The 16,996-nt window shown below is 44.6% G+C and overlaps 1 protein-coding gene across 1 annotated transcript in view; it reads left to right on the forward strand.

Annotated features, from left to right (window-relative positions):
- The first annotated feature begins 1,022 nt into the window (after nucleotides 1-1,022).
- The window catches only part of LOC127573182 (gamma-aminobutyric acid receptor subunit beta-4-like), a 92,052-nt gene continuing 76,078 nt past the window's right edge, over nucleotides 1,023-16,996 (forward strand). Inside the window, exons 1-3 of the mRNA XM_052021167.1 lie at nucleotides 1,023-1,209; nucleotides 2,872-2,963; nucleotides 3,829-3,896. Of these exons, the coding sequence (XP_051877127.1) occupies nucleotides 1,130-1,209; nucleotides 2,872-2,963; nucleotides 3,829-3,896 (240 nt within the window). The 5' untranslated portion in view covers nucleotides 1,023-1,129. The remainder of the gene's footprint in view (nucleotides 1,210-2,871; nucleotides 2,964-3,828; nucleotides 3,897-16,996) is intronic.

Here is a 16,996-nt window from a genome sequence, read left to right on the forward strand (position 1 = left end):
AGGTAAGTGTGGAAACAGTGACGCACATTGTCAAGCCTGACTGCACACAGAGTAAGGGTTCTGCTTATGTATTGGGTAGGACCAGAAACTCAATGCCCTCTGCTCAGCACAGCCTCCTCCTCTGACCCCCTCACTCACATCTTCCTCCTCTCCCCCTCACTCACCCTCTCCTCTCTCCCTCTGCCTCTCTCACCCTCCCTCTTCCTCCTCCTCCCTCATCCCTTCCTCCTTCCCACCCCCTCCTCCTCCCCATTCCCTGCCCCTCAGCTCCTCCTCCTTTCCCGTCCAGCCCCTCCTCCTCCTCCTCCCTGCCTCCTCCTCCTCCCTCATCCCGTCTTCCTCCCCCATCCTTGCCTCCTCCCCGTCCCTCATCCCTGCCTCCTCCTCCCCTCTTCTCCCCGTCCCTTTCATCTCCTCCTCCCCTCATCTACTCCTCTGTCCCCTCCTTCTACCCACTTCCCCTCCTCTTCCCCATCCCCTTCTCCTCCTCCTCCTCCCTTCATCATCCTCTCCTCCTCATCCCCTCCCCTCCTCCACCAGTCTCATCCCCTCTCCTCCCTCAACCACTCCTCTGCCCTCACCCATCCTCCTCTACCCTCATCCCTTCATCCGCCACCCTCATCCCCTCCTCGTCAGCCTTCACCCCTCATATCCCCACCCCTTCACTCATCCGTCCTCCCCTCACCCCTTTTCTCCTCTCCTTCACCCTTCCTCTCCCCCTCACTCAGCCCCTCCTCTCCCCTTCGCTCCTCCCTCTCCCCTCCTCACATCTCTCCCTATCCCTCACACACCCCTTCCCCCTGGCCCACCGCCAGGTCTGTAGCCAGAGACGGGTTAAGAGGCGAGCCCTGACGTCAGCCCGGCTCCGACAGATGCCCCCTCTAGTGCGGGCGGGAGGGGGGCAGGTGGCCGGCGTCGGGCTGCCCGGGGAGGGCTGAGGAGCGATGAGGAGGGCAGAGAGGGGGAGCGGAGGCAGTCGGCGCGAACCGTGCGGCCGCTGAACCGGGCGCTGCGCTGCGGAGAGCGGGGAGCGGGGAGCGGGAGTCACTGCGGCTCCGCAGCCGGGCCGGGAACCGCTGGGCAGCCGAGAGGGAGAGGGAGCTCCTGGACGCGGCTGAAGACAGCAGCGATGTGGAGACTGCAGGAGGAGCGAGTGTCCGGCGTCTGCTCCTTCCTCACCGGGCTCTCGGTGGTCTACTGGGCTCAAAGGTACAGCTACCTCCACTCGCCGCCAACCTTAAACTGTGCTCCCCCCGACAAACCCTCCTCTACCGTCTCCCCTACATCCTGCATCAGGGTTTGGCTACTGTTACGTTCCCATTCCGTCTCCAGATACAACATTGCATATACACCATTGAGTGTGCCTGGCTGTGTAATATAATTCCCCCCTTTGATGTGCCCAGAATCAGTCTGTGCTCTGAATATCCAGCGGACACCATCCCCTGCCTTCACACAACTGGCGGTGTGCTGGAAGGAGAGACATTAAAAGGCATGAATTAACTCTGCATGTATGCTCCACACCGTGTGTACAGGTGAAGTCTGCACTGATTCATTCCCACTGTTTACTCCATGCGGATTCCCTCCCTGCTCCACCATTCCTTGTAGGCTCTGACGAGGCTAAAGTGGCATCTGGACACTTTGCCACAGCTGGAGGTGCGAGGTGGGACTGGGGGGGGGCGGGGGCGGGGGCGGAGGGGGGTAGTTGGGGTGCTCTTGTTCCCTCTGGGTTTTCACATGAAGGGGCACTCTGTCAAACACATCTGAGGCTCTCTGTCTTCCTGCTTGTTCCATCTCCATTTTGAGTGGTCTCAGGACAGGAGATGGAGAGACAAGAGACTGCAGATGCTGGAAACTGGAGCAACAAACAAGGTGCTTGAAGAACTCAGCAGGTCAGGCAGCATCTGTGTGTGGGGGGGAGTGAACAGTCGAGGTGTTGGGTCGAGCCTTTTCATCTAGACTCAGATCCAGATGGAGGGTCTCGACCCGAAACGTCGACTGTCCATTTCCCTCTGCAGACGCTGCCTGACCCGCTGAGTTCCTCCAGCATCTGCTATGTTGCTTCAGGCCAGGGGATCCCCACAAATGGGTGGGGATGTTTGTCTTATTTCAAGGAGACTTTGAGAACATTCTTGAAGCACCTTCTCTGTCCTTTAGCGAATGAGCTCGTGATTCGGGAGACTGGTGTCAGGCACACGATCGATCTGGCCTGCCCAGTGAAGCCAAATGGTTGTGGTTAGGGTCTCGCTGTTGGCCGAGGACAGGACACTGATATTGGTTTGCTTATCCTGTCGGTGGATTTGGAGGATTTTGTGGGGCGATGTTGGCGGTATCTCTACGGTGCTTTGAGATGCCCGTCACAAGTAGTCATGTTTGAGAAGCATTGCAGAAGGTAGGATCATTGCTCCCTGGTAGAATTCAGTACCACGTTTGAAATTTTGATCATTCTTTTCCACAGAGAGCCAAAGGGGGTGCTGGAACACTGGAGGGGATGGTGAATTTTAACATGAATGTTTACCTTCACTGCCAGCTGTTGCAGAGATAAGGAATATGATCCACACTTTCCAGTTTTTATTGTCATCAGGGCAATGTTGTACAGTAGGGGGCAGGTCGGCAGACACCTTTGTTAAATGGATGCGTAAAGACCATTCCTTCATGCACTTCAGGGAACCCTATGCATGACCCATCAGTGAACAGGCTGATGAAGCTGGGCATGGTAGAGCCTTGCTCACTGATTGAGTTCAGGCTTCTTTTGCTCATTGGGTATTGTGTTCATGGATATAGATCTGACCCTTTAGTTGCACTTAGAAAATGGACATGTTGGCTATGTTGAGAGAGACTCAGACTCACATTGTTTCTGTTCTCTTGCCTCAGTGTCAATGGAATCGGTAACATTTCCCTGGTGAAAAGAACAGTGGACAGGTTGCTCAGAGGGTACGACATCCGCCTCAGGCCTGACTTTGGAGGTATTTCAAACTATTATCATCACTAAACTTTATCAGATAGTTTGCTCCAACCTTGGCTATTGGGAGATATCTAATTCCTCCACTGAACACGATGACAGGATAGTGCATGGGCCAGGTCTGTATTTTTTTAGGGTATGAATCATCAAGGAATAGTTTAACTGAAGGTACTTGATGATCACTGAAGGTGATGGGGTTGATATTGAGAAATACGATTTCCACTTTTGGGAGGTTCTTGGAAAAAGTGACGTAATCTTAAAATTAGACCCAGACCACTGAGGGATGATGTCAGGTACATTTCTACATATAAATGGAAGTGGGATTCCCAAAATGTCCCTTCCAAATGTTTCAGAGACTGCAATGTAAAATTTCAAAACAAAATTTGTTAGGTTATTGTTGAACCAGGGTATCAATGATCACTGACTATAAGCAAATGGAAGGTATTAAGACACATAGCAACAAATATTTCACTGCATTGTGGAGCCACTCAGGGCTGGATGGCTTCCTACTGTTCTCATGTTCTAGACTAATATCAGGGTTAATATTACTGTTCTATGTTACTGAAACCTCTATTTGTCTCTTTGTCACGAAGTATTTTCCTTTATCACACTAATCTTCTCATTAACCTGAATGTAAATTTATATCTGTCACTAATTTGTTCTGTTTGAGTTGGCTTTCTGGTAATTTTATTGAAATTTTTTCCTTAGCTGGGAGCTGGTTGGGCAAGGCCTCATCCCTTGCACATTTTAAGAAAGATGCCCAACTTTAGATTACATCAGTTAAAGCTCATCAATAGATGCTTAAAAAGGGTTTGCGATCGGAAAAGAGGAGCATGATTAAACACTCTTAATATTTTCTTTATTGCCAGGGTCTCCAGTTACTGTGGGGATGAGTATTCACATTGCCAGCATAGACATGATCTCTGAAGTTAACATGGTGAGTTGAAATATACTATTATATTATTGTGAATAAAATCTATATAGTAGATTTGGTGTGTACCAGATTAAGATCATGAGGTATTTGAAAGATGAAATGTCTTGAATGGGTCTTGGTCAGTAGTGTTGGGCAGTCCAGACCGGAAGAGTAGGGATACAACTCAGGGATGGAGATGGGCAACTTACTTCATGCATAGCTAATGTTATTCCCTTATTCAAAAAGGGCAGTAGGGATAAGCCAGGAAACTACAGGCCAGTCAGCCTTATAAAGTAGTTTGGAAATTACTGGAAAAATATCCTAAGGGAAAGACTGGTTGGGAGGAATCGGTATGTTTTGCACAGGGGAAATCCTGACTCACAAATCTGATTGATTTTTTGAGGAGGTAACTAACAAAATTAATGAAGGCAGGATGGTAGACATGTTGTACCTGGACTTAAACAAGGCTTTTGACAAAGTCCCACTTGGTAGGCTGATCCAAAAGCTTAGGGCACATGGGATCCAAGGCATGTTGGCAAACGGGATCCAAGGCATGTTGGCAAACTGGATCCAAAATTGGTTTGGTGATACAAGGCACAGGGTAGTGGTTGAGAGGTGTTTTGCTGACTGGAAGTCTGTAACCAGTGTTGTGTGCAGGAATTGGTGCTGAGATCATTGTTGTTTGTTGTATATATAAATGACTTGGATGAGGTGGACTGCTTAGTAAGTTTGCTGACAACACAAAAAAGGCAGTGGCAGATGAATTTAATCCAGGCAAGTGTGAGGTAATGCATTTTGGGACATCAAATATTAACAGAGCATACACACAGTAAATGGCAGGGGCCTTGGGATGTTGAAGTGCGTGGGAAATTGGTGTGCAATGGTTCCCTGAAAATGGTGATGCAGGTGGATAGGGTTGTGAAGAATCCATTTGGCAGGCTTGTCTTCATAGGCTGAGCATTGAGTATAACAGTTGGGATGTCATGCTGGAGCTGTATAAAACATTGGTCAGGCTGCACTTGGAATATTGCATACAGTTCTGGTCACCATGGTACAGGAAGAATATGGTAGTAACAGAGAGAGTGCAGAAGTGATTCACCAGGATGTTGCCTGGAATGGAGAGGAGAGATTGTAAGGAGAATTTGAATAGACTGTGTTTATTCTCAATGGAAAATAGAAGGCTGAGGGGCAAGGTTTATAAAAATATGAGGGGTATAATTCAGGTAAATGGTCAGAATCTTTTTCCTTGTGTGGGGGAGTCTGAAGCTAGAAGGCACAAGTTTAAGGTGAGATGGGAGATATTTAAAGGAGATCTGAAGGGCAAGTTTTTCACTCAGAGGGTGGTGGTTATCTGGAACAAGCTGCCAGGAGAAGTGGTAGAGGCAGATACAATTACAACATTTAAAAGGCATTAGGAAAGGCACTTGGGTAGTAAGGAGGGGAGGGATACAGGCCTAATACAGGAAAATGGGATTAGCATAGATAGGCATCACAGTTGACATAGACAAGTTAGGCCGAAAGGGCCCATTTCAGTGCCAGATGACTCCATGTTACATATTTCTTTAATTCAAAAATGATGAACACTAAATTGAGAAACACACTCCTGTACACCACAGAGGGAGTGCTGCACTTTGTCCCATCTGATGTTGGATTAAATCCCCATTGCCTTTTCAAATATATCTGTAAAATTTCATTGCATTGTTGAAAGAGCAGGAGGCTACCATCCACTGTTTATATCTCAACCAATATCCCTAAAAGAGATAACTTGTTCATGTGTACATTGATGTTTATGGGATCTTGCTGTGTGAAAATCAGCTGCTGTATTTCGTCTATTACAGGTGACCACATTTTCTAACTATTTAGTTGATAGCAATGCATGTCCTAAATTCATAACCAAAGGTTAATCTTTTTTATTCTTTAAATGAAACAAGGTAAAACAGGGTTGTGTTGGTGAAAGTAAATGATCTCAAGGATGAATAAAATGTGGGATAGAGGACTGCCCCAACTCATTCATAAGGTTCCCCAATCCAATTTAATTGTTGTTATTGTTTAAATAATTATTGAACTAAAGGCATCACAATGCCAGCTTTTATCATTTTCCCTGGTTCCCCCAGAGAAGATGGTGATCAGTTGTCTTCTTGAAATACAGCAAGCATTATGAAGAAGGTCCTCCTGCAATGTTGCGTTTAGGTAGGGGTTACGTAGATATTGTCCCAATGAGAATGAAGAAAGGACAATGTGTTTCCATGTCATTTTGTTGTATAATTGAACAGGGACGTTGGAGAGGGTAAGGTCTCTATAAACCCGCTTTCTTTGAGTTTCCATCTGGAAGACGCAATGGGTTGAAAACTGCTGTTGTCGAAGTATTTGGCAACTTGCTGGTGTCTATTTTATGTATAGTACACACTGGTACACAGGTGCTGGAGGGAATTAATAGTTAAGGTGGCGGCTGAAGTGCTAATCAAGTAGACAGTTTTGTCCTGGATGGTGTTGAGTTTGAGTGTTGTTGAAGCTGCACTCAACCAGGCAAGTAGCTCCTTTAATCTCAGCTGATCCAATTTTGTAAGATGACATTAAATGAGGAGTGAAGACATGACAAGAATAATAGGTTCCAGCTCAGAAACAATGTAAGTCAATCTAGGATTTGGTACTTGGGCAAAGAAATCCATCTTGGGGCTAAAAGTGCAATATAGTGCCATCCCTCTTGACTACTCTACTTCTGAAATATAGTTCCATTGACTCAGAACAAGCATAAAATGTGTGAGTATTATTATGTGACAGGTTTAGTGCTCCTGATCCAAGGAAAAATATTTAGGAGCTGATGACTGGGGCTGGATTCAATCAAGTCTCATCATAAGATTGAAACCATTCAAAGATTTAAATGATACAAGACTCCTGGGTTAAATACCAAGGTTTATGCCTTACTGAACAGGAATTCTGCAGCATTCAACATTTTGCCAGTATATGGTACCTGTGCCAGCAGCTATAGTGATATCTGATCCAACATTTTTTTGCAATTCCAGTACCAATGCCTATAACTGATGCCTGTACCAGGACCTGTACTAATAACTGCATCATCACTTATGCTGATACCAGTTCCAGTAATCATACCAATGTCTGTATTAGTATGTGTTATGGTGGTATCTTGACTGATACTCACACCAGCAACAGTGTCAGCATCTGTACTGGCACTTCTACTGATAACTGTACTGAAAGATATCCCAGCTCCTGTTCTAACTGATACTTGTACTCACATCTCTGCTGATATCCGTATGTGCTTGTAAGAGTATTTGTAAGCAGCACCCACACCAATACCTGTATCCACATTGATGGCAATATTTAGACATCCCTGTACTGTTACCTGTACCGACACCTATACTGATCCCTGTATCAGCATCCGTACCCATACCTGTGCAAGAGCAGTACCTATTTCAGCAACTACACTCACATCTGTACCCCTAACTGCACCAACATCTGTGGGAAGCAACGTTATAATTGTTCTTTTACCAGTCTGTGTGCTGGTAATTGTATCTGTGCCTGCATTAATACCTTTTCTACCACCTGCCCCAATGCCTGTACTGATGTCTATACCCAGCACCGTTCTAGATCCTGCAACTAAACTGACACTTGAATTAACATAAGCACACATCCTTGAATGATTGCCTGTACCAGTGGCTGTGCCATATGCCAGTACCAGTGGCCATACTCATGCCAGTGTCTGTGGCTGTACCAGGTCTGAACTACCATCTGCGAATCTCCTGTAAAGACATCTGCACTAACACCTTACCTATACATGTACTACTTATGCCAGCACTTGTACTACTACCTCTAATGATGTGTACCAGCATCTGCCCCGGCACCTGTACTAGCCCTTTACCAACACCTGTACCAATATCTTTGGCAGATTCCATGCCAATATTTGTACTAGCATCAGTTTTGGTACAACTAGCTTCTGTCTTTTTCTTAGACAGTCCCCTGTGTTCAAAGGTGACTTCCTTCTGCTCATGTTTTGTGGCTTCTGAGGAGACTAATGAAGCCAACATGGGATCCACAGTCTCTGCCACACCTGGAAGGGTGAGTAGTTTGTTTGGGACCTGCCATGCTAGGAAGCTCCCGTTGAAGAGTTAAGGCTCTCTCTGCTGGTCACACACCAGGGATTCCATGAGCCAGTGAGGATGGTACATTTTTTTTCAAGAAGGCTTTGAGGACATCTTCAAAACATTTCATCTGTCCTCCTGGAAATCTCTTGCTGTGATGAAGCTTAGGAGTAGTGTGTCTGTTTTGGGAGTCTGGTGCTGGGCATGAGGACAATGTTGTTCACCCATCGGATCTGACTGATTGTACAACGGGTTCTTGATGCTGGGGATGTTAGCCTGGAAGAGGAAACTGATGTTGGTCTGCTTATGCTGCCAGTAGATTTGGAGGGTTTTGTGGAGACAGCATTGGTGGTATCTCTCCAGTGCCTTGACGTGCCTGCTGTAGGTAGTCCAGGCTTCAGAAGCAATACAAGAAGGCAAGGGTCACTGTCGTTAGGCGGTCCATAAGCTTTGATCTTGATTTTCAAATGGTGTTTTCTTAAGTAGTCAAAATCATCAATGCCTGTCTTTACTCAGGGAACATTTCCAAGATATGAGAAATGGTCCATGTTCTAAGCATTTTGTTGAGGACCTTTGCTGTCGGAGGTCATTGTTATATAGTGGAGGACCTTTGCTTTGCACATGAGTGTAAGGTCCACTCTCTCGTATGCTTCAGTCAACGATAATTTGAAACTTGGGTTCTGAGTTTGCATCATTTGCACAGCCCAGATCAATGATGGAGGTTGGAATGAGCTTGGTTCTGAAGTGGAGGAAATGCAAGTTGTACAATTTCCCATGTGTCTGTATATTAGTCCACTCCAATTTGGGAGCTTGTTGGGTGGTGAGGTACAGTACCATTACCTGGACCAACACCCATAATGGTACCATCACCTGTATCCCCAGTAACAAACAGACCAGGAATTATACAAACAATTATTCTAACAGCTGTATTGACACCTGCATGACCATAACAACATCTCTGGAGGATTCATCTACACTAAAACTTATATTTTTCATAATTCCACATTTCTTTATGATGTAGAAGGAAGGCATTTAGCCAACTGATTCTGCACCACTTTTTCCATCAATATCATTACCCCTCTTACTTGCCATAACTGTCACCCCCTCCCTGCCTATGCTCCCATCACCCACCAACACACTAGGAGCAATTTTCAGCAGCCAATTACCTTACCAACTAACACACCTTTGGAGTGTGGCAGAAACTAGAGCACCCAGGGGAAACCCCACACGGTCACAGGGAGAATGTACAAACTCTACACAGATAGCACCCAGGGTCAGGATTGAACCTGGGTCTCTCCCACAGCTCTGCTTTGGGCGGCACAGTAGCACAAGTTGAGGAGTGTACTGAATATAGGAAAATACTTAAAAAAGAAGAAAATTAGGAGGGCAAAGAAGGGTCATAAGTTATCACTAGCAGACAAGATTAAGGAGAATCCCAAGGCATTTTATATTAGAGGTAAAAGGGTAACCAGGGAAAGAGTAGGTCCCCTTAGGGTCCATAGGGGCAATCGTAAGTGAGATCTTTTCATCTGTATTCACTAAGGAGAAAGAAATGGTAGATGTTCAGTGAGAGAGTTGGTGATATTCTATAACAGGTTAGCATTAAGAAAGAGGAAGTGTTTGATGTCTGTGAATAAATAAATGTGAATAAATCCACAGGAACTGCTGAGATGTATCCCAGGCCACTGTGGGAGGCAAGGGAAGAGATACAGTAGCTGGGGCCCTGACAGAGATTTCTACATCTTTGCTGGCCACTGGTGAGGTATACCAGATGACTGGAGGATAATTCTTGTGGTCCCTCTATTAAAGAAGGGCAGCAGGGATAAGCCAGGTAATTATAGGCAGTATGTCCTTTATCAGTGGTAGGGAAATTATTTGAAAAAAATTCTAAGGTGCAGAATTTATTTACACTTGCAAAGGCAATAATTGATTAAGGATAGTCAGCATGAGTTTGTTCATGGGAAATCTTGTTTCACTAATTTGATTGAATTTTTTTGAAGAGTTAACTCAGTATATTGATGAAAGCAGTGCAGTAAATCTTGTTTACATGGACTTTAGTAAGGCCTTTCAAAGGACCCGCATGGTTGTCTGGTCCAAAGGGTTAGAGCCCATGGGATCCAAGGCAAGCTGACAAATTGGATCCAAAGTTGGCTTGTTAATATGAGGCAGGGGGGAATTGGAGGAAGGTTGCTTTTGGGATTGGAAGACTATAAACCACAAGAATTGATGCTGGGACCTTTGATGTTTGTGACACACATTAACAACTTGAAGGTGAATATAAAATAGGAGGTATGATTAGTAAGCTTGCAGTTGACATGGAAATTTGTGGTGTTGTCGATAGTGGGAAGGGTTGTCTTGGGCTATAGTATGATATTGATCAGCTGGAAAGTTAGACAAAGAAATAGCAGATGGTATTTAATCCTGACAATTGCAAAGTGATGCATTTTAGAGGGCAAACAAGGGGAGGACATGCACAGCATATGGTAGAACCTGAGGGAGTATTGATGAACAGAGGGACCTTGTGGTACAAGTTCATAGATCCCTGAAAGTAGCAGTACAGAAGATAAGGAGGTGAAGAATGCATATGGCGTGCTTCTCTTCATTAACTGTGGCACAGAATATAAGAGCTGGGATGTCATGATACAGCTTTATAAAGCATTGGTTAGGCTGCATTTGGAGTATTATGTGCAATTCTGATTGCTACATTATAGGAAGGATGTGATTGTGCTGGAGAAGGTGCAGAGGAGATTCACCAGGATGTTGCCTGGGATGAAGCATTTCAGTGATAAGAAAAGACTGGATAGGCTGTTTTTATTTCCCCTGGAGCAGAGGAGGCTGATGGGGGACCTGATAGAGGTATGAGAGGGATAGATGGGGTAGATAGTAAGAAACCCTTTCCCATGGTGGAGGAGTCTAAAACAGGTGGCAATGGGCATAAGGTGAGAGGGAGGAGGTTTAGAGAGGATCTAAGGGGAAATGTTTTCACACAGAGTGTGGTAGGATTCTGGAACACACTGCCTGAGGGGGTGGTGGAGGCAGAGACTCTCACAACATTTAAGAAGTATCGAGACAAGCACTTGAATCGCCAAGTCATAGCAAGCTATGGCCCAGATGAGGGTAAATAGTATTAGTATTGATAAGTACAATGGTTGGCGTGGACATAGTAGGCTGAAAGACCTGTTTCTGTGCTGTACAACTCTATGACTTTACCCATTTCTCCATCAGTGCCTGTAGTTTGGCCGGTGTAGAATGACGATGAATGAATAACTATTTAGGACAGACTAAAATTTTTATGACATTGAGTTTAAGATTTTGCCCACATGAGTTTACAACATAAAATCCTGATGGATACATCTGAGGCTCACAGAGTAAAACGCTAAGTGATGGTGTGTGTGGGAGATTGGTGGATGAGTAGTGAGGGGAGTGTGTTGAGGATGTAGGGGACAGTAGTGATCACTGTCTACCACCATCAGTGGTCTGGTATTAATTATGTAGGATCCACTGCAGATTGCACTTGAGTGCCATTGATACAGGTTCAAAGAATATTTACAGCAAGAAGCCGCAAATGACACAAGGTGCCCGTTAACAATGAGTACATTGCAAATTCTCCAATTTTCCAATACTGAACACTGCAATAGATTCGCTGTGCATGGTAGTGTAGCAGGCACAGTAGTGTAGCGGTTAGCGTAACGCTATTACAGCACCAGTAACCCGGGTTCAATTCCGGCCGCTGTCTGTATATCCTGCCCATGTCAGCATGGGTTTCCTCCTGGTGCTCCGGTTTCCTCCCGCATTGCAAAGCCGTATGGGTTAGGAAGTCATGGGCATGCTATGCTGGTGCCGGAAGCGTGGCAACACTTGTGGGCTGCCCCCAGAATACTCTACGCAAAAAGATGCATTTCATTGTGTGTTTCGATGTACATGTGACTAATAAAGATATCTGTGGATGCAAATCCTCAAAATAAAAATAACACACGATATAACCCACCAAACTATGACAATGTTCTGCACCAAGTCTCAACAATTGTGACAGCACCTTGGCAGAGTTTTAAAGTGGCATGCAGTTCACCTGTTGTGAGTTCTGCTGATGTCGGCAATTTAGGTCACAACTCCGGCAGACCAATTAATGAAACTGCAAGATTCAGTCTTTGCTCAGGCCACACTGTTCAACTTGCTGACTTCAAGGAGGCAGATGTGCAGAGCTGACACTGCAGGGACAAAGAAAACCCCAAATCAGGAACACTAACTCAGCATCAGCAGTGGAGGCACAAGCCTGATACTGGGAGTGGGGGGTACAGGCCCCAAGTCTGGGAGTGGGGAGACTGGCCGGATATCAGAAATAGCCACAGCTCCCTGAAAGTGGCCGCATAGGTTGAGAGGGTGGTAAAGAAGCCATATGGCATGCTTGCCTTTATTAGTTGAGGTATTGAGTTCAAGAATCAGAAAGTTATGTTGCTGCTTTATAAAATTCTGGCTAGGCTGCATCTGGAGAATTGCATTCAATTCTAGCCGCTCCATTATAGGAAGGATGTGGAGGCTTTGGAGAGGGTGCAGAAGAGGTTCACCAGGATGCTGCCTGAATTAAAGGGCATGTACTGTGAAGAGGGTTTGGACAAACTTGGGTTGTTTTCTCTGGAGCAGTGGAGGCTGAGAGGAGACCTGCTAGAAGTTTATAAGATTATGAGAGGCATAGATAAGAGTAGATGGCTGGTATCTTTTTTCCCAGGGTCGAAATGTCTAATACTGGAGGGCATAGCTTTAAGGTGAGAGGGGGAAAATTTAAAGTAGATTTGCTGGGCAAGTTTTTTTACACAGACAGAGGTGGGTGCCTGGAATACGCTGCCAGGGGTGGTCGTGGAGGCAAATTTGGTTGAGGCTTTAAGAGGCTCTTAGATAGGTACATAAATATGCAGAGAATGAAGGGATATGGATGTGCAGGCAGAAGGGACTAGTTTAGTAGGCTTTTAATTACTAGTTTAATTCATTTGGCACAACATCATGCACTGAAGGGCCTGTTCTTGTGCTGTACTGTTGGACTTCCTATAGAGACAAGGGCACTTGTAGTTTGTGTGAACTCCACCTTGCCTCAGGATTCGCTCCAAATCTCCAGAGTTCTGGCCATTTTCTCAGATGAGGCAAATGATCAAATCTGCCTTCCTGGGCAATTTCATTTGGGACTTCTGGGTCCTATGTGAGCTGCTCCCAGTACAGTGTTCAGCATCAGGCTGGAACATGGGAAACAGCAGGTCCCATACGGTGCTGTTTGAATGAGGCCTGTGTTCTGTATAGTATCGAGTCTGAGTGAGTGCTGTGCTGTCCCTTGTCAGAGCTGTCACCCAGGCATACTCAGCCATTTCATCCTCACCAGTTCAACTCTCTGCGTTTCCACAGAGAAACTTCCGATGTGCACTTGTTTGGAATGTATTAACAAAATCGGTGACAGATGCTCCATTTCAGGAGTACCTTAGAATGTAGGACAGTACAGCACAGGAACAGGCCCTTCGGCCCATGATGTTATGCCAAGCTAATTAAACTAGTAATGAAATTCCTATCTAAACTAATCCCTTCTGCCTGCACAATTTCCATATCTCTCCATTCTGTGTACGTCCATGTGTCTTTCTAAGAGCCACTTAACCCCCTCTATCGTATTTGCCTCCACCACTACCCCTGGCAGCACATTCAAGGCACCCACCACTCTGTGTGTTTAAAAAAAACTTGCCCCACACATCTTTGAACTTACCCCCTCTCATCTTAAATGCATGCCCTCTTTGAACTTGCCTCCTCTCACCTTAAATGCATGGCCCCTATCACCTTAAATACATGCAGCACCTTCTATGCTGTTCAAGGGTAAATGTGTTATTACCCCTGTACTCCTGCAGGATGTTCATTTGCTGTGTGTTATCAGAATTTGAATGCCTAAAGGGAGAAGGAAAGTGGGACTAGTTGGATTGCTTTAATTTACAGCACAGACTTAAGGGACTGAGCAGTCTGCTTTCCTGCTGTAACAATTTGGTGATTCTGTGGGGACTGTATTATTACAAGTGAGAAATGTGTTGGTTAGTCTGTACTGAAAGAGGGAATCTGTTGTCTACCCTGTATTTCAAGGGTGGAACGTGTTATTCATCTTCTAACACAAGGAGGAATTGTGTTATTTATTCTACATTACTAATGGGGGATATTTTTTTAACCCTGTATTACCAGGAGGCAAAGTATTATTTATCCTGTAGTGCAATCTGGGGGTTGTGTTGAAACACCAGAACTGCTGGAAGAAGTCAGCCAGTCAGGCAGCTTCTGTGGAATGAGAAGCCAGTTAACGTTTCAAGTCAGGGACTCTTCTTCAGAACTAGATTTTACCAATGCTGCATAACACAGCATGGAAACAGGCCCTTCAGCCAAACTCTTTAGATTTTTTCTTCTTTGTACTCCATCCAGCTTAATGAGGTCTTTCCTATAACAGGGTAACCAAAACTGTACACCAGGTGTGACCTCACAAACAGTTGAGGCCGCACCGACTACTCAATACCCTGATTGATGAAGGCTAGCATGCCAAACACCTCCTTCTTCACCCTGTTTACCTGTGACTAGAATATGTAATTGACATTACTTTTTTAAATTCATTTCTTGGGATATGGCCAGGACAGCATTTATTGCCCACCCCTAATAGTCCATAAAGATGGGGGTGACCTGCCTCCTTAAACCAGTGCAGTCCTTCTGGTGAAGGTGCTCCCACACTGCAGTTGGGGAGTCCCAGTATTTAGACCCAGTGGTAGTGAAGGACTATACTTCCAGTCAGGACCATTGTGGGGAGCCTGCAGGCAGTGGTGTCGTCTGCTACCCTTGTCCCTGGGGTAGACATCATGGGTTTATAAGATGCTGTTCGAGTAGCCTGGGTTACTTTGTAGATGCTACACATTGCAGCCACTGGATGGAATGACTATTTAGGGTGGTGGATGGGTGCCAATAACCCAATATTACAAGGTGGGGCATGGGGGGGAGAGAGGGTATTCTGTATTGTAAGGGAGAATGTATTATTTAGCTTGTTTAAGCGTTATGTACTTTGTGTTACAAAGATGGAAAATCTTATTACCTGTTTCATGAGTGGGGGATGTAAAGATTATTGGTGTTTACCTCCATTACAAGAGAGGAAATAATTATTCACCCCATATTGCAATGGAGATGTGTCTTTTACCCTATGTTACAGCAGAGCAAGATGTGGTTTACCTTGCATTACAAGGGTAAAGATGTTATTTATGTTGTATTACAAGGTTGGGGTAGGGTGTATGTGTGTTTTTAACTTTGTATTATAATGGTGGAATATTTTATTTACCCTGTTAAACAAGGAGGTCATAAGTTAGTTACCCTGCTTTACAAGGAGGAATGTTTTATTTATTGCATGGGGGCAATGTGTTCTTTACCTGCTATCACGAAAGGAAATATGTAATGTTATGTAACTACAATGGAGTATTGTGCTTTTTACCTTGTACATCTAATGGCTGTGTTGCAAGAGGGAATGTGTTATGTACTCTGTATTACAAGAGAGAGGATGTCATTTATTATGTATTACAAGGGTGAATATATTATTTACCTTGTATTATAACAGGGAAGTATAAGAGGAGGAGATGTTATTTACCCTGTATTACAAGAGGAAGTATGTTACTTATTCTAAGAGTGGGTGTGGTGAGGGGTAAATGTTAGTGATCTTGTATTACAAGTGAGGATTAGATTACTTAGTCTTGAATTTATTGTCCATGCAAAAGAAAGAAATCTCTTTCTTCCACTTTTATTTTAAGGCGGAGATGTGTTATTAATCTTGCATTACGGGGTGGAAGAAAGAATGATGTGTTATTAATCTTGTATTACAAGTGGTAATCTATTATTTATCCTGTATTACCAGGGGTGATGTGTTATTTAACTTGCAATATAATGGGGGAATGTTTTATTTAGCTCCTATTACACTGGGTGAATCTGTTTTTCACTTTGTATTACAAGAGAAGGGATGTTTTATTTATTATGAATCAAAGTGGGAGGGGAAGGATGTAACATATCCTCAGTTAAAATGTAGGATTATACTACTTCCCCGTGTTACAAGAGGATGGGAATTGGTGTTCCTTACCTGTTGTAAGTGTGTTATTAACTTTGTGTTACATTGGAGGAATGTGTTGTTTGCCCTGTCAAGAGAAAATGTGTCATTGCCCTGTATGACAAGGAGAAACCTGTTAACGGCCCTCTATTACGAGAAGGAATCATACATTACAGTATGTAATACAATTATGACACAATTACACTTATTATGATGGTAGGAAGGTCTTTCATGAGACAGTCGAAAGGTTGGGTTATTACCAGAGGGAATGTGCTGTATAGCAAGGAAGAGAATGTATTATTCACTCCGTATTGCAATGATAAAGTAGTATTTAGTATGCTTACGAGGGTGTAAGCATTTGCGTCACCTGTATTACAAGGGGTAGTACATTACTTCCCTGGATTCCGCATAAAAATTGTGTCATTTACTTTGCATTACAAGGGGAGAGGGATTATTTAAGGAGGGGATGTGTTTCCTAACCTGTATAATTTGGGAAGAATGTATTATTTATCTTGCACTCCAGAACTAGCTACACCTATAACCAAGCTGGTCCAGTACAGTATAATCTGTTCACAAAGAGCAGGACAAATCCAGTCTGTATGATTACCACCCAGTCAGACTATTCTCAGTCTTCAGCAAACTGGTGGAAGCTGTCACCTGTGTTTTAAGAGACATTTACTCACCAGTAACCTGCTTAGTTTGGGTTTCACCAGGGCCACTCAGCTCCAGACCTCATCACGGCCTTGGTCCAAAGATAGACCAAAGAGCTGAATTACAGAGCTGAGGAGAGATGACTGCCCTTGATCACATGTGGCATCAAGGAGCCGTGGTGAAACTGAAGTCGATGGACGTCAAAGGGAAAACACTCCAGAGGCTGGTGTCATACCTCACATAGAGGAAGATGGTTATGCTCATCAGCCCCAGGACATCACTGCAAGAGTTCCTCA

The sequence above is a fragment of the Pristis pectinata genome, chromosome 8, assembly GCF_009764475.1.
Source record: "Pristis pectinata isolate sPriPec2 chromosome 8, sPriPec2.1.pri, whole genome shotgun sequence".
In the NCBI taxonomy this organism is placed as follows: Eukaryota; Metazoa; Chordata; class Chondrichthyes; order Rhinopristiformes; family Pristidae; genus Pristis; species Pristis pectinata.